Source organism: Salmo salar, chromosome 04, assembly GCF_965601325.2.
Source record: "Salmo salar chromosome 04, fSalSal1, whole genome shotgun sequence".
Taxonomy (NCBI): Eukaryota; Metazoa; Chordata; class Actinopteri; order Salmoniformes; family Salmonidae; genus Salmo; species Salmo salar.
Genome location: NC_138294.1, coordinates 78282753 through 78302567, shown reverse-complemented (window position 1 = coordinate 78302567; position 19815 = coordinate 78282753). Strand labels below are relative to the sequence as shown.

At 40.6% G+C, this 19815-nt stretch overlaps 1 protein-coding gene across 14 annotated transcripts in view; it reads left to right on the top strand.

Annotated features, from left to right (window-relative positions):
* Positions 1 to 19815, top strand: part of LOC106603804 (disks large homolog 2) — a 319358-nt gene that overhangs the window by 275581 nt on the left and 23962 nt on the right. For 7 of the 14 annotated variants that reach the window (XM_045717307.2, XM_045717310.2, XM_045717309.2 and 4 more), the window contains 6 exons: positions 700 to 844; positions 1501 to 1672; positions 4191 to 4250; positions 5766 to 5909; positions 16164 to 16320; positions 18693 to 18795. In XM_045717307.2, coding sequence (XP_045573263.1) covers positions 700 to 844; positions 1501 to 1672; positions 4191 to 4250; positions 5766 to 5909; positions 16164 to 16320; positions 18693 to 18795 — 781 coding nt within the window. The remainder of the gene's footprint in view (positions 1 to 699; positions 845 to 1500; positions 1673 to 4190; positions 4251 to 5765; positions 5910 to 16163; positions 16321 to 18692; positions 18796 to 19815) is intronic. The other 7 variants (XM_082974733.1, XM_045717314.2, XM_082974734.1 and 4 more) reach the window with 3 other exon arrangements.

The window sequence follows — 19815 nt, the reverse complement described above, 5'->3', positions numbered from 1 at the left end:
GTGAAAGCATTGTACTGCATAACAACCTTCATAACAAATGTATTCATCATCATTCGTAAGGGTTTTCAAAATAAAATAGTGTTTTATTTATTTACATTTAACCATTTAGCAGACGTTCCTATCCAAAGAAACTAGGATTAAGTGCCTTGCTCAGGGGCACATTGACAGATTTTTCACCTAGTTGGGTCGGGGATTCGAAGCAGCGATTTTGGTTGCTGGCCCAACGCTCCTAACCGCTAAGCTTCCTGCCACCATTGTACAACGGAGGAGTGAATAGTGTTTCAGAAGGTTGTATACAGTAAAATATACATTTGTGTTGTATAATGGATATATATATTTTTTAAAGTTATTTAATGAGACTTTTATTTTAAAAAATCCTTATGAAGGATGTTGAATAAATGTGTTATGAAGGTTGTTATACAGTATAATTCTTTCACAGTAATACACAAAGGTATTACGTTGTAGCAACACACCCTTTTTCAGAAGAGTGAGTTGGTTAACTGCTGGTTAATTCAACTAGCTGCCTTCCTGCTGCCTCCAGCTCCGGGGGTCCCCAGCCATCCTAATCTGCATTTGGCAGGCTGCACTTGGCAGCACCAAGTAGCATGATGTCGGTCTGGCATGTGAGGAGTGGAATATGAGGTTTAACCGTCTTACGCAATGCCTGTGATTTTCTCCTTGCTCTGTCCACCCCAACAGGTGAACAACTACACTCTGGAAGAGGTCTCCCACGAGGAGGCTGTAGCCATACTGAAGAACACGTCTGACGTTGTGTACCTGAAGGTGGGCAAGCCCACCAGTGTTTACTTATCAGATCCCTATGGGCCACCTGATATCACGCACTGTGAGTTTGTCACCTCTTTTTCACCGCTCTACCCACCCGTGCTCCGGGGTGAAGTTTCCACCAGCTACAGATCTAGGATCAGCTTCCCCTTCCCCCATCCTGACCTTAAGTGGGGGGCAGTGCAAAACTGACCCAAGATCACCGTCTAGTGGCAACTTTACCCTAGTCCCCCACCTGTAGAGAGACAATTTTAGTTTGTAGTCCGAATAGTGTACAAGAGACCAACACTTAAATGACAGATTAACCTGTATGAGTAACCTCTACTGTTCTAGATCAGGGCAGTAATCTTTAACTTTGCAAATGAATGTTTCATTTCAGTCTGATGCAGCATGTTTGTTCAACTCTTTAATATCATCCCTGAGTTTAGATAGAGCCTCAATTTGAATGTGATGTGTGTAGTGATTGTTTTTGAGTGCATTGTGCATAGTGTACTCCCTTGCCATGTAAATTTGAATGCCAAAGCATTGGATTTAGTCATATTTCTATTGTGTTTTTAGATCATGTATTATGCCAAAGTTCCAACATTGTGTGAGCCTCTAAATGTGTGAGCCTCTAAATTATATGTATTTGATTAAATGATTGGTTGATTGATACATGTAGTCATTAACTGAATGCTGAAGTCTGACGAGCAATGTACACAATTGTTTTCTTTCCAGCGTTCTCTCCAGCAATGGAAAATCATATCTCTTCCGTGGGCAACAACGGCACTCTGGAGTACAAGTGCACTCTTCCCCCCATGCCCATCTCTCCTGGAAGGTACTCCCCCCTCCCAAAACACTTACTCGGGGAAGAGGACATTAACAGGTTGGATGGTTTTTCCTTCTTACGGTAATTACATCCCTTACTACCAGACGGCAGTAGTATTACAGGTAGAGCCTCTATCACCCCACCCCATGTTCTATGGAAACTCATAAGCAATCTTAAATGACGTTACAAGTTGTGTTGGCATTGATTGCTTTGGGGATTTGTCCTCCTGCCCCCACCTCCCTTCCCACCTCTTTAGTCCCTGCTGTTTTCATCCTGTGCTCTGTGTTTTGCACTTGCGAGTCCTGTTTTTCAACTGTGTTGTCTTGTTGCACTGTTTTTAATCTTGCGCTACGTTGTAGAGACACGTGAAGATATGCTGAAGGGTGGCATGGTCAGTGTGTGCACCTTTTCCACCTTGCTGTAGGTTTTTAAGCTTGCTCGTTGAATCTAATAATATAATGTATGTAAAAATGAGCCAGACTATTGCAGATCTGAATAATTTATTCAATTTAACGGTCCAATGCAGGCGTTTTTATCTTAATATCAAATCATTTCTGGGTAACATTTAATAGATTTTCCACTAAAGTGTCTACTAAAGGAGAGAAGTGGAGTGTTATGCTGGAGTAATATAGTGATGAGGCTTGTGGTGATGTCGTATTCTCCTGCCGGCCATTGTATGGATCAGCATTTTGTCTCTGACGCATGGCAGACGTGTTACTCCAAGCGACATCCAGGCTGCGTGTTGATTGGCTCAGTGCCCAGGCAAATTCAGAGCAACACGAAATGACTTAGCAGTCCTTATGGAGAAAATATGTTTCAAACCTGTCATCAGCGTTCTAGAACAGAAAGACAGTCTTGATCACTACAAGACGAACTAAGACAACTGCAAGTTAATTTAGTAACTTCCTACTGTACCACATCAATCGAATGTGTCTTCTTGATGTGTTTGATAAATTAAACAGAATGCATAAATACTATAGTGCCAAATCATTTCAATATAAGTTTTAATCTGCACAGTTTTGCATCTGTAAAATAAAACAAATATTGTAGTATGGTGTTCTAGTTCAAAGTTTTATACAGTTGAGCATTTAATAGATGGTTTGAGATAGAAAACACACTGGACTTTCATTCAGAGGGTGACCCCACTAGTTAACAGGGTTGGGGTCAATTTGAATTGAAGTCAGTCAATTCAGGAAGTGATTAGAATTTTTTTATTTTTTCAGTTATTGAATAGGAATTGCAGTTTACTTCCTGAATTGACTGACTTCAATTCAAATTGACCCCAACCCTGCTAGCTTATAGAGAACCAAACCTGCCATAAATAAATGCACACGTAAATAGATAAATACATGAATAAATAAATACATTCACACATAAATCAATACATGGATGAATGAATGCACACATAAATAGATTAATAATTAATAGCCCTTTCATTCATTTTATTCATTTATATTGACTTAATTTATTTATTTTTGTATTTCTTCCTCCAATATGATAATGAGGGGGTGTCAAGAAAACGTATGTGGGTTGTATCCAACACACCATTTGGTTGATCAATGTCAAGACCTGTTGCTCTATTGCATTATTGAAGAATGAAAATGAAGTCACTCTTCATACTGTCTTGATGGGAAAAGTAAGCCCATTCTTAATGTTTCTACAAGAGGCAGCTAGCTGGGAGCTAGGATCTGATTGGGTTTCATCAAAAAAGCTCAGAGAAGTGAGCTAGAGAGTGCAGGAGGAGAGGAGAGATATCTGGGTCTTTGCTGTACTGCAGCATGCTCAGAGCTGTGGCCAAGTAGAGGCATCACGAGTCTGGGCCATGCGACACAGTGGGGGTAGTAGGGGGAGGGGTGGAGTGGTGGGGGTGTAGTACAGGGAGAGATAGAAAGTGGGCCACTGAGCATGCAGGCTTACATCCAACCACACTGATTTAATCTGCAGGAGAAAAAGCATGGCTAATGCTGCCCTACAACCAACGGAGCATCACACGCACGCACACATACAGACACACACACACAAACAGTCTTAAAGTAATAGACATGCAAGTGTTTTAGAAAACCTCTTAAAATATACAAAAATAAATGGCACAAAAATGCACACATGATGGACACATACTGCACACAAATCGTTACTAATTTGATCACTCACTCACTCGTTACATTAGTTAAATGTAAGGTGCTACATTATTGATCCATATCAACCAGGAACCTTTAGCAATTAGGACTTTGACATTTTATAAATGCATTAAGTGCATGGTGGTCCCTCTTGTAGTCTCTTTTGTAAGGAATTTATGTTTATCAAGTCCAGCAATTCTCCCTGACCAAACACTTTGTGTCATCCTCTGTAGCATGCGTCCAACTGTTTGTTTTGTCAAACACAAAAACACGTGCATGATTTTTTTTCTTCATTTAGTTTTTATACTAAATGCCAACAAACTATATTGTAAATATAAAGCTATTGGTGTTCGTAATTCTAATTCATAAAACCAAGTAAAATCTAAATCTGTTTGCAGTTTCTTTCGGTCTTCTTGGCATTGCCTCTCTGATTCGGACTATTATTGCTCTTCCTTTATTGGTCTTATATCTTCCCCAATCAGAAATGCCTCGATAGATGACGGGGAGGCTCACAGGTTTGAGTCGCAGCACTTCCAGTTGAGGTGAGACATTTCAAAATGGCCACTGACTTGGCCCTCATGTTTGCTCTCTCATTCCATCTGTGACACATCTCTTTCCTAATTTTGTCTTTAAATACAACACAGCCTATACAGAGTGGCAACATTTTCATGTGCAAAAGTAATGTGCAAAACCCCCCAAATTACCATAAACCTCATTGTAATCTGGCAGTGTGATTTAACAACCTGCATTATAAAGAGGTGGCTATTTATGTATATTTATTTATTTTGATTTATTTAACCAGGAAAATCCCATTGAGACACAGGGTTATTTTTTGCAAGGGAGATCTGGCCAAGTACGTGGCAGCAATCAATACAACACTATTTTTTAAACATATATGCAGGCTACAGAGGTAGAGAGAGAGTTTACCCAGATTGGCTTTGTAAATGAACACGTATCAATATCTGCGCACATAAAGCAAGGTCCAACCCACCATTTGGTTCAAGGTGCAATATTGGGTGAGTGATTTTGCATTTGTAACAAAGTGTAAGGATGCATGATAAACAGAGTCCAGTCTCTTTAACACAAAAGAGGCTGCATGCATATGCAATAAGTCTCATTTTACTATGCTCAAGTTAAATATACTGTATGTATATATAGAGAGAGAGAAACACAGAAACACTGACATGATTACTGTAATCATATATATATATATTTTTATGTGCTGTCTGAGTATGCATCCCCCCATAGTCATGTCAGTGTTTCTGTTCAAAGTAGCCTTTTTTTGCCCTGAAAAGGCTTTAGTAATGTACTATGAATACCCATTGACAAAATTAATGCTAAAAATAAATAAATGAAGCTTCAAGTTTTTCGTTTTGGACATTAATGACAAGTTTATTTTCCCGATATGTAGCTGGCTAACGCACCATACACATGGTAGTAGGCTTTCCTTTCCTAGTACTATCATGGTTCAAAACACTTTGGTTCATACAAAAAACAAGTTAACATTTTTTTGATTAGTCTCAAAGATAAAGTGGATGGAAAACTCACTAGAGTGCTAATGCTAAAGCTATCTTGGAGTGTAAGACCTAGATAAGTGGAAGACTGCAGGAGGGTTCCCTGTGCGACAGCATGGGGAGTGAAAGAAAGCTTTTACCCCAGAAAGTGGAATTCAAATTCTGTAGAATAAAACAAAAACATGTAACTGTAGGTGCTTCTACATCTGCAGTGCTTGCTGTTTGGGGTTTTAGGCTGAGTTTCTGTATAGCACTTTGTGACATCGGCTGATGTAAAAAGGGCTTCATAAATAAATGTGATTGATTGATTGATAGGTGTTTTGCATTTAAGACAACAAAAACCTGAGTGCACATGTACATGCTTTATAAACCAACTAAAGGTTGGCTTCTTCCTTTCCTTTTTCACTCCCGCAACCTATGTGTTATTTCTCTCCCTCCCTCTCTCTCTCTCTCTCTCTCTCTCTCTCTCTCTCTCTCTCTCTCTCTCTCTCTCTCTCTGTCTGTACTAACCACTTTCTCTGCTCTTTTCTCGTACCCCCCCAGGCCTCCTGAGCCAGTTTACAGCACTGTGAACAAAGCACCTTCTCCCCACCACTATTCCCCCGTGGAGTGCGACAAAAGCCTCCTTCACTCCATACCCTTCCCTCACTATCACTTAGGCCTGCTCCCTGACTTCGAGATCACCAGGTATTCTACCCACTACCCGCTGCATGGCCTAGCGTTGCATGGTATTGCATGGAATGCCCATGCTCTCTTCATATCCTCACACACTCACTCGTTCCCAAAGTTCTGGCTCTCTGTAAGCCTGCATGACAATGACACTCCTCCCTCTCTCTCCATGCCCCTACTCTCTTCCTATCCTAACTTTCTCACTTTCTCACTCACTACCTCACTCACTCACTACCTCACACACTAATTCGTTCCCAAAGGTCTGGCTCTCTCTAAGCCTGCATGCCTCTCCTCCCTTGAGCTCCCTCTCTCTCCAAGGGGTATGTCCTCTCTCTCCAAGGGGTATGTCCTCTCTCTCCAAGGGGTATGTCCTCTCTCTCCAAGGGGTATGGTACTCTCTCTCCAAGGGGTATGTCCTCTCTCTCCAAGGGGTATGTCCTCTCTCTCCAAGGGGTATGGTCCTCTCTCTCCAAGGGGTATGTCCTCTCTCTCCAAGGGGTATGTCCTCTCTCTCCAAGGGGTATGTCCTCTCTCTCCAAGGGGTATGTCCTCTCTCTCCAAAGGGTATGTCCTCTCTCTCCAAAGGGTATGTCCTCTCTCTCCAAGGGGAATGGTCCTCTCTCTCCAAGGGGAATGGTCCTCTCTCTCCAGGGGGAATGGTCCTCTTTCTCCAGGGGGAATGGTACTCTCTCTCCAGGGGGAATGGTACTCTCTCTCCAGGGGAAATGGTACTCTCTCTCCAGGGGGAATGGTACTCTCTGTCCAGGGGGAATGGTACTCTCTCTCCAGGGGTCTGACCCTCTCTCTCAAGGGGGTCTGATCCTCTCTCTCAATGTACGTGATTGGCCCATCGGTCTCCCCATCAGTCCCTATTACACCTCTGCTATTGACGTGACTTGCCTTGCACCATGTGTGACTTGAATGATAATGTTTCTTATTATCATTATTTGTTTCTTTCTCAGTAAAAGTGCTATACTTAGCATGGCTTTGATTATGAGTCCATTGAAAGTTATAAAATTGTAAGATGTTCGTGTCAATTGCATTGCCAACTGACTTTCTGACATTTTGTGACAAAACAAAACAACATCCCAAAATTGTCTTGGGTTATCTGTTCTTATACGTCTTTAAGATGAATACACTAAGTAAGTCGCTCTTGATAAGAGCGTCTGCTAAATGATTCAAATGTGAATCTTCTGTCTCAAAGGGGTCTGATCCAGTCCAAACCTGCTGGCCTTATCTTTCACAAGCACAGATAGTGTTGTTCAAAGTAAACGTTTTTTTCTTTGAAAAGCATCAGGGTATTTGGTAAATGTGGTTTGTTGAAGCCAATAGCAACTACTGTCAGAAGGACTCATAAAATGTAATTATGGAAGTCAGCATGGATCATTTTTACTTCGGTGCAATGGTTTTAGACACACTTTTTGCAAAGCCAACAAAGAATTCCATTGAAATATGACGTTGCTAGAAGGTTCATTCAACGTGTTTTTGTCCGTTGGTGTGATCGTAGTGTTAAGGGGCAAGTGGTGATTGCATTGGTCATAGATATTAGAGATATTTTCAAACTATCAGAGATTAAGAAATAGTATATCTCTCTTTCTTAGCTCTCCCTAAACACATTGTAGTTGAAACCACAAGCACTATCCTTCTGGGTCAGGACGGCCTTCACCTTCATTAATGTTTGCTTGTTTATTTAGAATTTCAATTATCTGCATTATTTTATGAAAACTAAAGTAATTCCTAATTGGCCTCGGTGGGAGTTATAATAATTTACATATTGAAACATCAACAAGAACAGCAGTAGACTTCTTTTCATCAATTGAAATGTAAGTATTGAGGTGCCACTTTATATGATAATTATCAAGATTCCGTTAGTGGTAAGCATACAATTACAGTTTGTGTCTTTGTTCTCCTATTAATAGCACTTAGTTTTCTTCATCTTGTTTGTGCAGGGCTTTTTTATTATTTCATCCTGTTTATCATTTATGCATGAGCAGCGTATCTATGGATACAATCAGCAGAGCTGGGGAGTGTGATGGCATTCGTGAATAAGGCATAAGGTGTTATGGATGCTGTTCGGACCAGATGAGTTCAACTGAGCCGTCTGAGCATCATCCATATTGTTCAAGTTTGACCAACCTAATACAATACAATACGAACAGAATACTGTACACTGAAGGTTAAGGCAGTTAAAGGATTAATTTACTCAAAAAAACATCTCTAGTGTTTTGATACATTTTCTAGATTAGCAGTTCAGTTTCATCACTCTTTTTGCTTTTTACTGAAAGTGCTTTATCTTGAAAGCTTAACTGCTAACATGCATAATTTTGTGGGACTACGATTCCCCACATGGCAGCTTCTTGCCATTGCTGCTAGCTATCAGACTGTCCAGAATCATAACAACACGGGACCACGTGGTGACACAGACCAATCACGGGCTGGCAGGCTACGAGGAGGCTCACGACCTCATGCACGTTTTTTGCACGTGTCTCTCAGGCAGAATGAAAATTACATTTACATTACATTTACATTTAAGTCATTTAGCAGACGCTCTTATCCAGAGCGACTTACAAATTGGTGCATTCACCTTATGATATCCAGTGGAACAACCACTTTACAATAGTGCATCTAAATCTTTTAAGGGGGGGGGGGGTTAGAAGGATTACTTTATCCTATCCTAGGTATTCCTTAAAGACCATGAACCATGATCCTTTGCTACTTACGGCCACTTTCACCATGATCTTAGCGATTTTTTTGGTGCCATTCAGTAATATGGCGCGCTTCAAATGTAAATAGTTTCCGGCTTCATGCACCGTCGGGAGTTTTCCATAGAAATACATGGCTGATGTCAGAGCTATCACCATCTAATGGTTTTTATGTGTATGGAATGGTGAATGGCACTCCCTGCATCATCTTTCAATGAATAAGCCTGCTGTTCATTATGCAAGTAATTGCAGCGCTTGTTAGATAAGTATTAATGAAATGGTGTTGTTCACATGTGGCAGCCTAAAGGAGAGGCGGAGTAGGGTTTGTTTTTGTATTTGGTCCAAGTTAAACTTACAAGGGATATTTCAAACTATGCTGACACTTATGTAGGCATTGACAATGGTTCAAATGAATGGCGTATGTTGTTTTATTTTCTGTAGAAGAGTCACCCAGTTGAAGCACACTATGGTAGGTCTTTATCAAGCTCTGGCCATGTGGATGAAGCACAAATTTGATTTAGTAAATTGTATAATCGTTTTTTTCAACCATTTGTCAGAATGTAGCTTTACTTGGCATCCTTCCATACCATTTGTATTGTGCACATATGTGTCACACAAATGCTTCTCTGGCTTAAAATGACATGTAGGGATGGAATGATGTTCATAGATTCTTTCTGGATGTGCCGACTCAATATTGAATTCATTTCATTTCGATGACTTTCCCTACGCTTGATGTGTCTTGACATGTCAAACATTGTTAACTGAGATGCATTTGAGAACCATCAAATGGGATTCAATAATCCTTTATTGATAGGTCAAGGGTAGTTGACAGAATCGATTGACGTACAGTAGGGTGAATTTGCCCCTAGACACTTATCTTGGGTCATTTTTCCCAATGATGGTTAAGGTTATGATTGGGGGAGGGGAAGCTGAACCTAGATCTGTACCTAGAGGAAACTTTACCCAATCTATCAGGATATCAGAGTTTCATTTAGTCTACCTGAATTTAATCATGATTTTATTAGCTATTTCAATGTTTTAATAAGGAGCCTTAGCTACTGTCTCCTTTTACAGAGACTTAGCAAGAGCCTTACAATCACAGAGCCTCACAATCACAGAATACCAGAGCATTTTAGTATGTAATAAAAAAAAGGGGAACATTTTGTCTAATTGCTCATTGGTAGGCATAACCACTTCTTTGTCTGAACCATTATTAACTAGAAGGCAGTGGTTATGTCCCAAATGGCACTCTATTCCGTGTATAGTGCACAATTCTGACCAGGGCCCATAGGGTGCAGGTCAAAAGTAATGCACTGTGTAGGGAATAGGATGCCATTTGGGACATAGAACATGTTATTTGGATTGCCTTGTCACCCTTTTTGGGGGGGGGGAGCATTTCCTCGATGTTGTTGGCTAAGTGCACTGCCACTTTCATTCTTCTAATCCAATTACAACCCTAGAGAGCTGTGCTTTGCCATTCAACTTCTCAGAGGGAGCAGGAAATAATCAAATCGTATCTTTTTAAAAACCTCTTCCTCTAGAATGCAAGGGGGTGTGCAGTTCCAAGCATTTCTCAAAGGGTTAACCCAATGGGCAAAAACTGGTTCAATCAACGTTTCCACATCATTTCGACCGAAAGAATCAACTTGATGGCGTTGTCTGATTGGATTTGCAAAAAGTCATCAACGTAAGGGAATTTCATATATTTTTTTACCCAACTTTTAACCTAAATCCAATGACATGGTATTTTTGGGGGGATTTCTTGTTGAATTCACGTTAGTTGAAAACTCAACCAAATGTAAATCAAAACTAAACGTTGAACTGACATCTGTGCCCAGTGGGATGTATTCACCTCTCATTCTACTGTAAATTGAGTAGGTTGAGTGGGAACTGCTTAAACACAAGTACTTAGATAGCATGGTCATGTTCTATGTACAGTCTTGTTGTCTCTATCAAAACTCCAATGGAAATCACGCAACTTTATTTTGACCAGCGTTGACACTGCATGAAGGTTGAAAATAAATGTTTTTGGACAGTTGAAATGTTTAAGCAACCTACCCAACCATCTGCATTCAAAATGGCAGTTTACTTCTCACTTTCATGGCATTCTCCCAGCAATATTTTCATATTTTAACACTTTAATATCAAAGGACCTGCATGAGTATAAAGATTCTGGTAAAGCCTAACAAAAGGTGACATGAAATAAATTGGAGGCGAGAAGAGAGCAGCATATCATGGAGCATGTTTAATGCATAGGCGGGATTGGTTGTCTGAACTTATCCAGAGAAGGTGGAATTCACAATGAGCTTTCTCTGTTTGTTTTTTTTCCTGTTCGCCCACATGATTGTGTTGAGATGCCTGTGGTTGCCGTGGTGCTGCAATCGTCTGTTAGCTATTGCAGGTGTGCTGAATCGATATTACAGAACTATGTTAGCATTTTAACTGTAGGCTACCTCCCTGCATGCTAGCCTAGAACGGCCTCCCGTGGGCCTCCAGCTGCCTAACCATCCCGTTCTCCTTATCACTGGGTTGCAGCTGGCTGTGTTGCTGTCACGGGAAGCCTCTGGGGACACTGAGGGAGGGCGAGAGCCTGGCTTAAATCCCATGTGTGTTCTAACAGAAACATTGTGTAATCAGGGTTGTATTCACTACAAAACGGACGGAAAAGAGAAGGACTACCTGAACTTGTCCATCTCAATAGTCTTTAAAAAGGGTGCATCTACCAATGAGAGTGGTGAAAGCAGCTTCTCATTCCTAGCAAGGGGGTCAACCATGTGCATTGTCTTAGCTGAGAATGCCTCTCAGTTATATACTCAAAGCTGGTCTGAGCACAGTTCATGAGTATTCTCTCAGGATTGTCTCAGATTCTTTGAATATGAGCCCCGGATCACAGAAAGACAAAAAATGTCTATATCCCCATTTCCATTAATATAATTCCCAACCAATATTATCCGCTAAATTAAGAAGATTGGAAATACGTGGCGTCATTTCAAGTTTAGTTTAAACTTTTGTGCCATATTAAGTGACATTCAGGTGCCATCTGGAGTTTGGTTGCCATCTAGTGTTACATTTTGGAAGCAATTCTCTGCTGGGTGCTGGCAGGTTGGCTGTTCCGACAATCCCTCAGCTGAAAACCAAAACAAGCTGTACAACCAAAACATGCTGTATAACCAAAACAAGCTGTATACCAAAACATGCTAAGCTGTATAACCAAAACAAGCTGTATACCATGTTTTATAGGTGCTCTATTGCAGGAGGTCCGGAATATTGCTGGTTTAACCTGATAATTAATTGCACACACCAGGTGTCCCAGGTCTAAATCAGTCCCTTATTAGAGGGAAATAATTTAAATCAGCAGGGGAACTGGCTTCGAGGTCCAGATTTTTATTTGCCTGGGGTGATTGGAATTTGCTTGGGGTGTATTCATTATAGAAACCGTTTACTGTTTAAGAACCAAACGGAAGCAAAAAGAGGAAATGAAACTGGGAGGGACCTACCTAAATTTGTTCAATAGAAACTATATTTTGCAACAGAATCATTACACACCTGCTCTGTGGTGTCACAGTTCAGGTTCGTGGTAGGCTTTTTCTTACAGGAAGGTTACAGCGATCACCATGCTCAGACATTGTCCTACACTAATCTTATTTCACACATTTTTTGAGACACACCTTAAAAATGTTTGGGTACCACTGCTTTACCCAAGTGCTTTAAATATGTGTTTCACAGATTTTAAAAAAATGTATTTTTACGTCATATACAAATGTGCCATTTTCACATGCACAGTTGAAGTCGGAAGTTTACATACACTTAGGTTGGAGTCATTGAAACTCGTTTTTCAACCACTCCACAAATTTCTTGTTAACAAACTATAGTTTTGGCAAGTCGGTTAGGACATCTACTTTGTGCATGACACAAGTCATTTTTCCAACAATTGTTTACAGACAGATTATTTCACTTATAATTCACTGTATCACAATTCCAGTGGGTCAGAAGTTTACATACACTAAGTTGACTGTGCCTTTTAAACAGCTTGGAAAATTCCAGAAAATTATGTCATGGCTTTAGAAGCTTCTGATAGGCTAATTGATGTCATTTGAGTCAATTGTAGGTGTACCTGTGGATGTATTTCAAGGCCACCCTTCAAACTCAGTGCCTCTTTGCTTGACATCATGGGAAAATCAAAAGAAATCAGCCAAGACCTCAGAAAGAAAATTGTAGACATCCACAAGTCTGGTTCATCCTTGGGAGCAATTTCCAAACGCCTGAATGTACCATGTTCATCTGTACAAACAATGTTACGCAAGTATAAACACCATGGGACCACGCAGCCGTCATACTGCTCAGGAAGGAGACGTGTTCTGTCTCCTAGAGATGAACGTACTTTGGTGCAAAAGTGCAAATCAATCCCAGAGCAACAGCAAAGGACCTTGTGAAGATACTGGAGGAAACAGGTACAAAAGTATCTATATCCACAGTAAAACGAGTCCTATATCGACATAACCTGAAAGGCCGCTCAGCAAGGAAGAAGCCACTGCTCCAAAACCACCATAAAAAAGCCAGACTACGGTTTGCAACTGCACATGGGGACAAAGATTGTACTTTTTGGAGAAATGTCCTCTGGTCTGATGAAACAAAAATAGAACTGTTTGTCCATAATGACTATTGTTACGTTTGGAGGAAAAAGGGGGAGGCTTGCAAGCCGAAGAACACCATCCTAACCGTGAAGAACGGGGGTGGCAGCATCATGTTGTGGGGGTGCTTTGCTGCAGGAGGGACTGGTGCACTTCACAAAATAGATGGCATCATGAGGTAGGAAAATGATGTGGATATTGAAGCAACATCTCAAGACATCAGTCAGGAAGTTAAAGCTTGGTCGCAAATGGGTCTTCCAGATGTACAATGACCCCAAGCAAAGTTGTGGCAAAATGGCTTAAGGACAACAAAGTCAAGGTTCTGGAGTGGCCATCACAAAGCTCTCACCTCAATCCTATAGAACTGAAAAAGCGTGTGCGAGCAAGGAGGCCTACAAACCTGACTCAGTTACACCAGCTCTGTCAGGAGGAATGGGCCAAAATTCACCCAACTTATTGTGGGAAGCTTGTGGAAGGCTACTCAAAACGTTTGACCCAAGTTAAACAATTTAAAGGCAATGCTACCAAATACTAATTGAGTGAATGTAAACTTCTGACCCACTGGGAATGTGATGAAATAAATAAAAGCTGAAATAAGTCATTCTCTCTACTATTATTCTGACATTTCACATTCATAAAATAAAGTAGGTCCTAACTGACCTAAGACAGGGAATTTTTACTAGGATTAAATGTCAGAAATTGTGAAGAACTAAGTTTAAATGTATTTGGCTAAGGTGTATGTAAACTTCCGACTTCAACTGTATATACTTGTGTGGTGCTGAATATATATATATATAAAGAATATGAAGTAAAAGATCAGTGAAGTGTTCCTTTAATCCTCCAGTAGATGGCGATCGAATGTAGCACAAGTGTTAGGTCCTATCACAACAATCTAAGGGAACCTACAAACCACAGTTTCTTCAGAAGGTAATCATACCCCTTGACTTATTCCACATTTTGTTCTGTTACAGCCTGAATTCAAAATTGATACAATACCCCATAATGACAAAGTGTAAACATGTTTTTAGAGCATTTTGTATACAGAAATATCAAATTTACATAAGTATTCACACCCCTGAGTCAATACATGTTACAATCACCTTTTGGTCTTTCTGGGTAAGTCTCTTAGAGCTTTGCACACCTGCATTGTATAATATTTGCACATTGTTCTTTTAAAAATTCTTCAAGCTCTGTCAATTTGGTTGTTGATCATTGCTAGAAATCCATTTGCAAGTCTTGTCATAGATTTTCAAGCCGACTTCAGTCAAAAGCCGACTTCAGACTTCAGTCATCTTGGTAAGCAACTCCAGTGTATATTTGGCCTTGTGTTTTAGGTTATTGTTCTGCTGAAAGGTACATTTGTCTTCCAATGTTTGTTGGAAAGCAGACTGAACCAAATTTTCCTCTAGGATTTTGCCTTTGCTTAGCTCAATTCCGTTTAATTTTATCCCCCAAAAATCTCCCTAGTCCTTGACGATGACAAGCATACCCATAACATGATGCAGCCACCACCATGCTTGGTACTTAGTGATGTGTCGTGTTGGATTTGCCCCAAACATAAGGCTTTGTATTCAGGACAGAAAGTTAATGTCTTTGCAACATTTCTTGCAGTTTTACTTTAGTACCTTATTGCAAACAGGATGCATGTTTTGGAATATTTGTATTCTGTACAGGCTTTCTTCTTTTCACGCTGTCATTTGGGTTAGTATTGTGGAGTTAACTACAATGTTGTTGATCCATTCTCAGTTTTCTCTTATCATAGCCATTAAACTCTGTAACTATTTTTAACTTAACTTTGCTGAAAGGGATATTCAATGTCTGCTTTTTTTTTTACCCATCTACAAATATCTGCCCTTCTTCTTTCATTGGTAAACCTCCCTGGTCCTTGTTTTTGAATCTGTGTTTGAAATTCACTGCTAGACTGAGGGACCTTAGTCGTTCAAAAATCATGTTGAACACTATTATTGCACACAGAGTGAGTCCATGCAACTTATTATGTGACTTGTTAAGCACATTTTTAATCCTGAACATATTTAGGCAGGTCATAACAAATGGGTTGAATACTTGACTCAAGACATTTCAGCTTTTCATTTTTCTTAAAATGTTTTCAAATTTGAAAAACATTATTCCTCTTTGACATTCTGAGGTATTGTGTGTAGGCCAGTAACACAAAATCTCAATGTTATTTTAAATTCAGGCTGTAACACAACACAATGTGTAAAAAGTCAGCACACACCTTTCTGAAGGCACATTGAATAAGGTTACATGGGACCTGATCCTCGATCAGCATTCCTTCTTGGAGACACTTGACACATACGAATCAGAGTTGTTTGAAATGCATTTCTATCCATCTCTATAGCTTGATTTCCAGACTTGATCTGTCCTTGTCCTGTCAAGAAACTCATAAAGAGACCTGGCTACCAACTCAGAACCATCTAGCTTTACTTTACAGATATTATTATCTAGATCATTTTGTGTTGGTTTGACAGAGACAGTGCTCCATTCACAGTAGATTGGTGGAACTGCAAGGAAAATCAGTCTCATCTCTCCAAAGAGTTCTTGGGGAAGGTGTCCTCAGAATGTCCTGATTCCTATTTGACTTTATTCCAGTGGGAGCTGGTGACAAGAGGCTAGCTCTGTCTTCATACGTGTCTGTGTGAGGAAGTGTGTGTGTGCGTGCACACTTTTCCCCTCACGCTCATGTGCAGGCTCCTCGTCTCCAGGAAACCAGTCAGAAATGGGACAATGATCTAAGTAGAGCACAATCCCCCTTTGGGCCTCTGCCATCTCCGTACTGTGCCCTGTACGCTCTACGTGCCAACGCATCTGTACTGCTTGGTTCTCTTTCTTCTTCTTCTCTCTCCCGGACGGACATTCAAGATGCTAAGCCCCTCGGACTCGGATGCTGAGCTGATGTACTATCTGACCTGTTTGTACAGGGATCCCAGGAGGATGGTCCTCCACAAGGGCTCCACAGGCCTGGGATTCAACATCGTGGGTGGGGAGGACGGAGAGGGCATCTTCGTCTCCTTCATCCTGGCGGGAGGGCCTGCCGACCTGAGCGGAGAGCTGCGGAGGGGAGACCAGATCCTGTCGGTGAGTTTACCCCAACAAACGCACAGGATGAAGTACACATTTATACTGATATTGTTTCTACATACACACAGGTATGTACATGTATTCATAAATATACTGAGACTATAATGGACAAGATTATATCCATGAGATGTCCCATTTTAAAGATGGTCCTGAGAAACAGTCCCAGTACTAAGTCATTTTCGTATACTGTAAATAAAGACACTCTTATGTACACACACAGTACAGTACAGTCGATACATGTGAGTGCAAACGCTTGCGGGCATTGTATATCTGTAGCCTTCTATCAAAACTATATATCTTTACTGATTTATTTTGTCCATGATAAGGCAAGCAGTCATAGGTCTGTTTATTTGATTTGATCATTTCTATATTCACATACATTTTTCAGGTTGAACGTAATTGGAATTATTTGTTGAATTTAGTAAAACGTGTTCAAAGTAATCTCAAAACTTAGTTGAACGATTATTAGGTGTCCTAGGAACAGCCTTTTGACACCAGATTTAATGTGTGCTCGCTCGTCTACGTGCACATAACTATATTGCGAAGAAAACGTTGCTATGTCGTAAGATGGCCGATTAACAAGCCAATTCAATTTGATTAATTGTTTCTCAAAATTCCAATGCCTATACATTCATTCTATCAACCAAACTATCAAATCAAACTTGTACAGATAATTGACTATATGACCATGAAGATATATACCAAGTTTGGTGTTGATATCTGAAAAAACATGGATACCACAGGTCTTTGAAATTTGATGTGCTAATGTAATGCTAATGCTAAATTAACTGACGACTGTAATGATCATATATGGAACCAGGAACACCAAGACTTTGTATTTTCTTTAATAAATAAAAATTAACTACAGTAACGGTTGGCATTACATTTTATCGCTGTACCAAAACCGAAATGAAACATTATTTTACCTGAAATGCATATGGTCCTTCTTTTGCTGGATCTCTACTCCCTCTATTAATATACAGATAAAAGAGGAAACATAATTAGTTAGTTTTGAGCTTTTAGTTTGTTAGCTTTGATTTCTCTTTTCTCGTTCCTCTTCCAAGCACCCACATTGGTTTGTTGACAGAAATAATACTCCTCAAAGCCAATGAGGAGAAGGAAGAGGCGGAACTTACAAAAGGCTGCTCACTGTCAAATATAAGTTATTTTTGAGCGTTCGGAAACGCAGACGCTCGCGAGCAGTGTGGATGAAATGATTGATTAACATGTACAAGTTAAATTATCTTGGAAAGAGCTGTCACATCCTGACCAGTAAAGGGGTCATTTTGTTATTGTAGTTGGTCAGGATGTGGCAGGGGTGTGTTTGTTTTGTATTGTTGGGTTTTTGGGTTCTATGTTATGTATTTCTATGTTTGATTTTCTAGTATTTCTATTTCTATGTGGTATTGTTTGGGATAGGACTCTAATTGGAGGGAGCTGTATCTCGTTGCCTCTGATTAGAGGCCATATTTAAGTAGGGGTTTTTGTCTTGTGGGTGGTTGTTCCATGTATAGTCAGAGTACCTTACAGGACTGTTTTTCGTCATTTCTTTTGTTCAGTGTTAATTTCTTTTGTTCAGTGTTCATTTCTTTAATAAATCAAGAAGATGTTTCACATACCCGCTGCAGTTTGGTCCGATCATTGCTACGCTTATGACAAGAGCAGTAGCCTATAGCAGTTAAAGGGTAGCATCAAGCCACACAGTGACAGTAACACAGTAGCATCAAGCCACATATTGACACAGTGGCAAACATGTAGTGGTCATAACTCATCACCAATTTGACATGGAGTGATGCAACTTTGGGAAACATGTTTAAAGGTATAACCCTCGTGTTAGACACACCTCTTTCTGTATTCACTATTTTTTTATTATTTCAACCATGTAAGGTGGGTTTTCAAATCACTCTGGATGCCTGATTAAAACTGATGTAAAACTGTGGTTGAGGTGCCCAAGCCCTTGCCTTCTTTGGCCTTGGCACCTTGATTAGAGTAGGCAGTTAAGGCGCATTTCAGCTCTGGCCTGATTTTCATGTCTAAGAATAACTTGTTCCCTCGCTTTCTCTCAGGCACGTAGTCTATCACTTCCCAGTCTCTTCACTTCCTCACACTGTCAGACATGCATTGGAGCAGTGAGCACACACACGCACGCACGCACACACACACACACACACACACACACACACACACACACACACACACACACACACACACACACACACACACACACACACACACAGGGATTGAGGTGAATGGGATGAGTGGAAAGAGAGGGAAGGAGGGATGGCCCTATTTAACCTGATATGTTTTGTTTGCAGTTGTAAAAAGTGAAAAATTCATGTAGAGATGGGTGTGTCTTTCTGTCCCTGCAGGTTAATGGCATCGACCTACGCGGGGCCACCCACGAGCAAGCGGCTGCAGCACTAAAGGGGGCGGGCCAAACTGTCACCATCATTGCTCAGTACAGGCCCGAGGGTGAGTGTCAGCTGTAACAGCCAATCATTGAGCTTCATGATCAAGGTGGAAGACACATGACAAAACACACTCTAGGACAGTGGTCATCAACCAACTGGTCGATCTTCAAGGCATTCCAAGTCGATCGCCAAACATTTCTGTGAAAAGGCCAACAATAAAAAATATGCACTCCTATTTTATAAATTTCTCTCGTGCTGTTAGCTGTAGGTACACTTTATTGAGCTGCCTGGCACATCGGGTAGGTGAAGTTGTCCCCTTTTGAACTGGAGGTGCGAACTCGGCTACCTGGGCGGTAAGAGGTGGACCCTCTGCTGCTCTCTCCCTCTATTCGCTGAGAGACTGATTATCAGATACAGAGGCACCGGCACCGTGAGTAAAATAAAAAACACATATATCACTACCCAACCCTCACTCAGACAAGACTGTGTTAATGTTGAATAGGCTCAGAAAAGGTTTGCGACCACTGCCCTAGGATAACCAAATCCTGTGGGCAAATACTTAACATCATTTCACAAAAGCAAATAAACACTAATAATCCACGAGGGACATTTTCTGTCCATCTCCGTCTTATAAATCTCCAGTACATTGCCTGTGGTGCATTAAGTTGCTTTGATTAGTGTGCCAAGACATGTCATGTTGGATTAAAGTCAGCGGTTGTCTTTGGCAATACTTCATGGGATGTCTGCAGTAAGAGGGAGTCATGGGCCTGGACTTTAAGAATCACTGTGTAAAGGTGTATTCTGGGAAGATTGTCCTCAGAATCAGTACACGGTACATTTGGTCATAGAAATGTATTTACCAATGAGAACCTATTGCCTTTTTGTTTTGAGCACATCCAGCTGGAAAATTAGATAGCTGGGACAGCAGGTAGACTAGCGGTTAAGAGCTATAGACCAGTAACCGGAAGGTCGCTGATTCGAATCCCTGAGACGACTAGGTGAAAACCTGTCTGTGCTCTTGAGCAGGGCACTTAACCCTAGTCGCTCTGGATAAGACCAAATGTAAATGTAGTTCACAAAC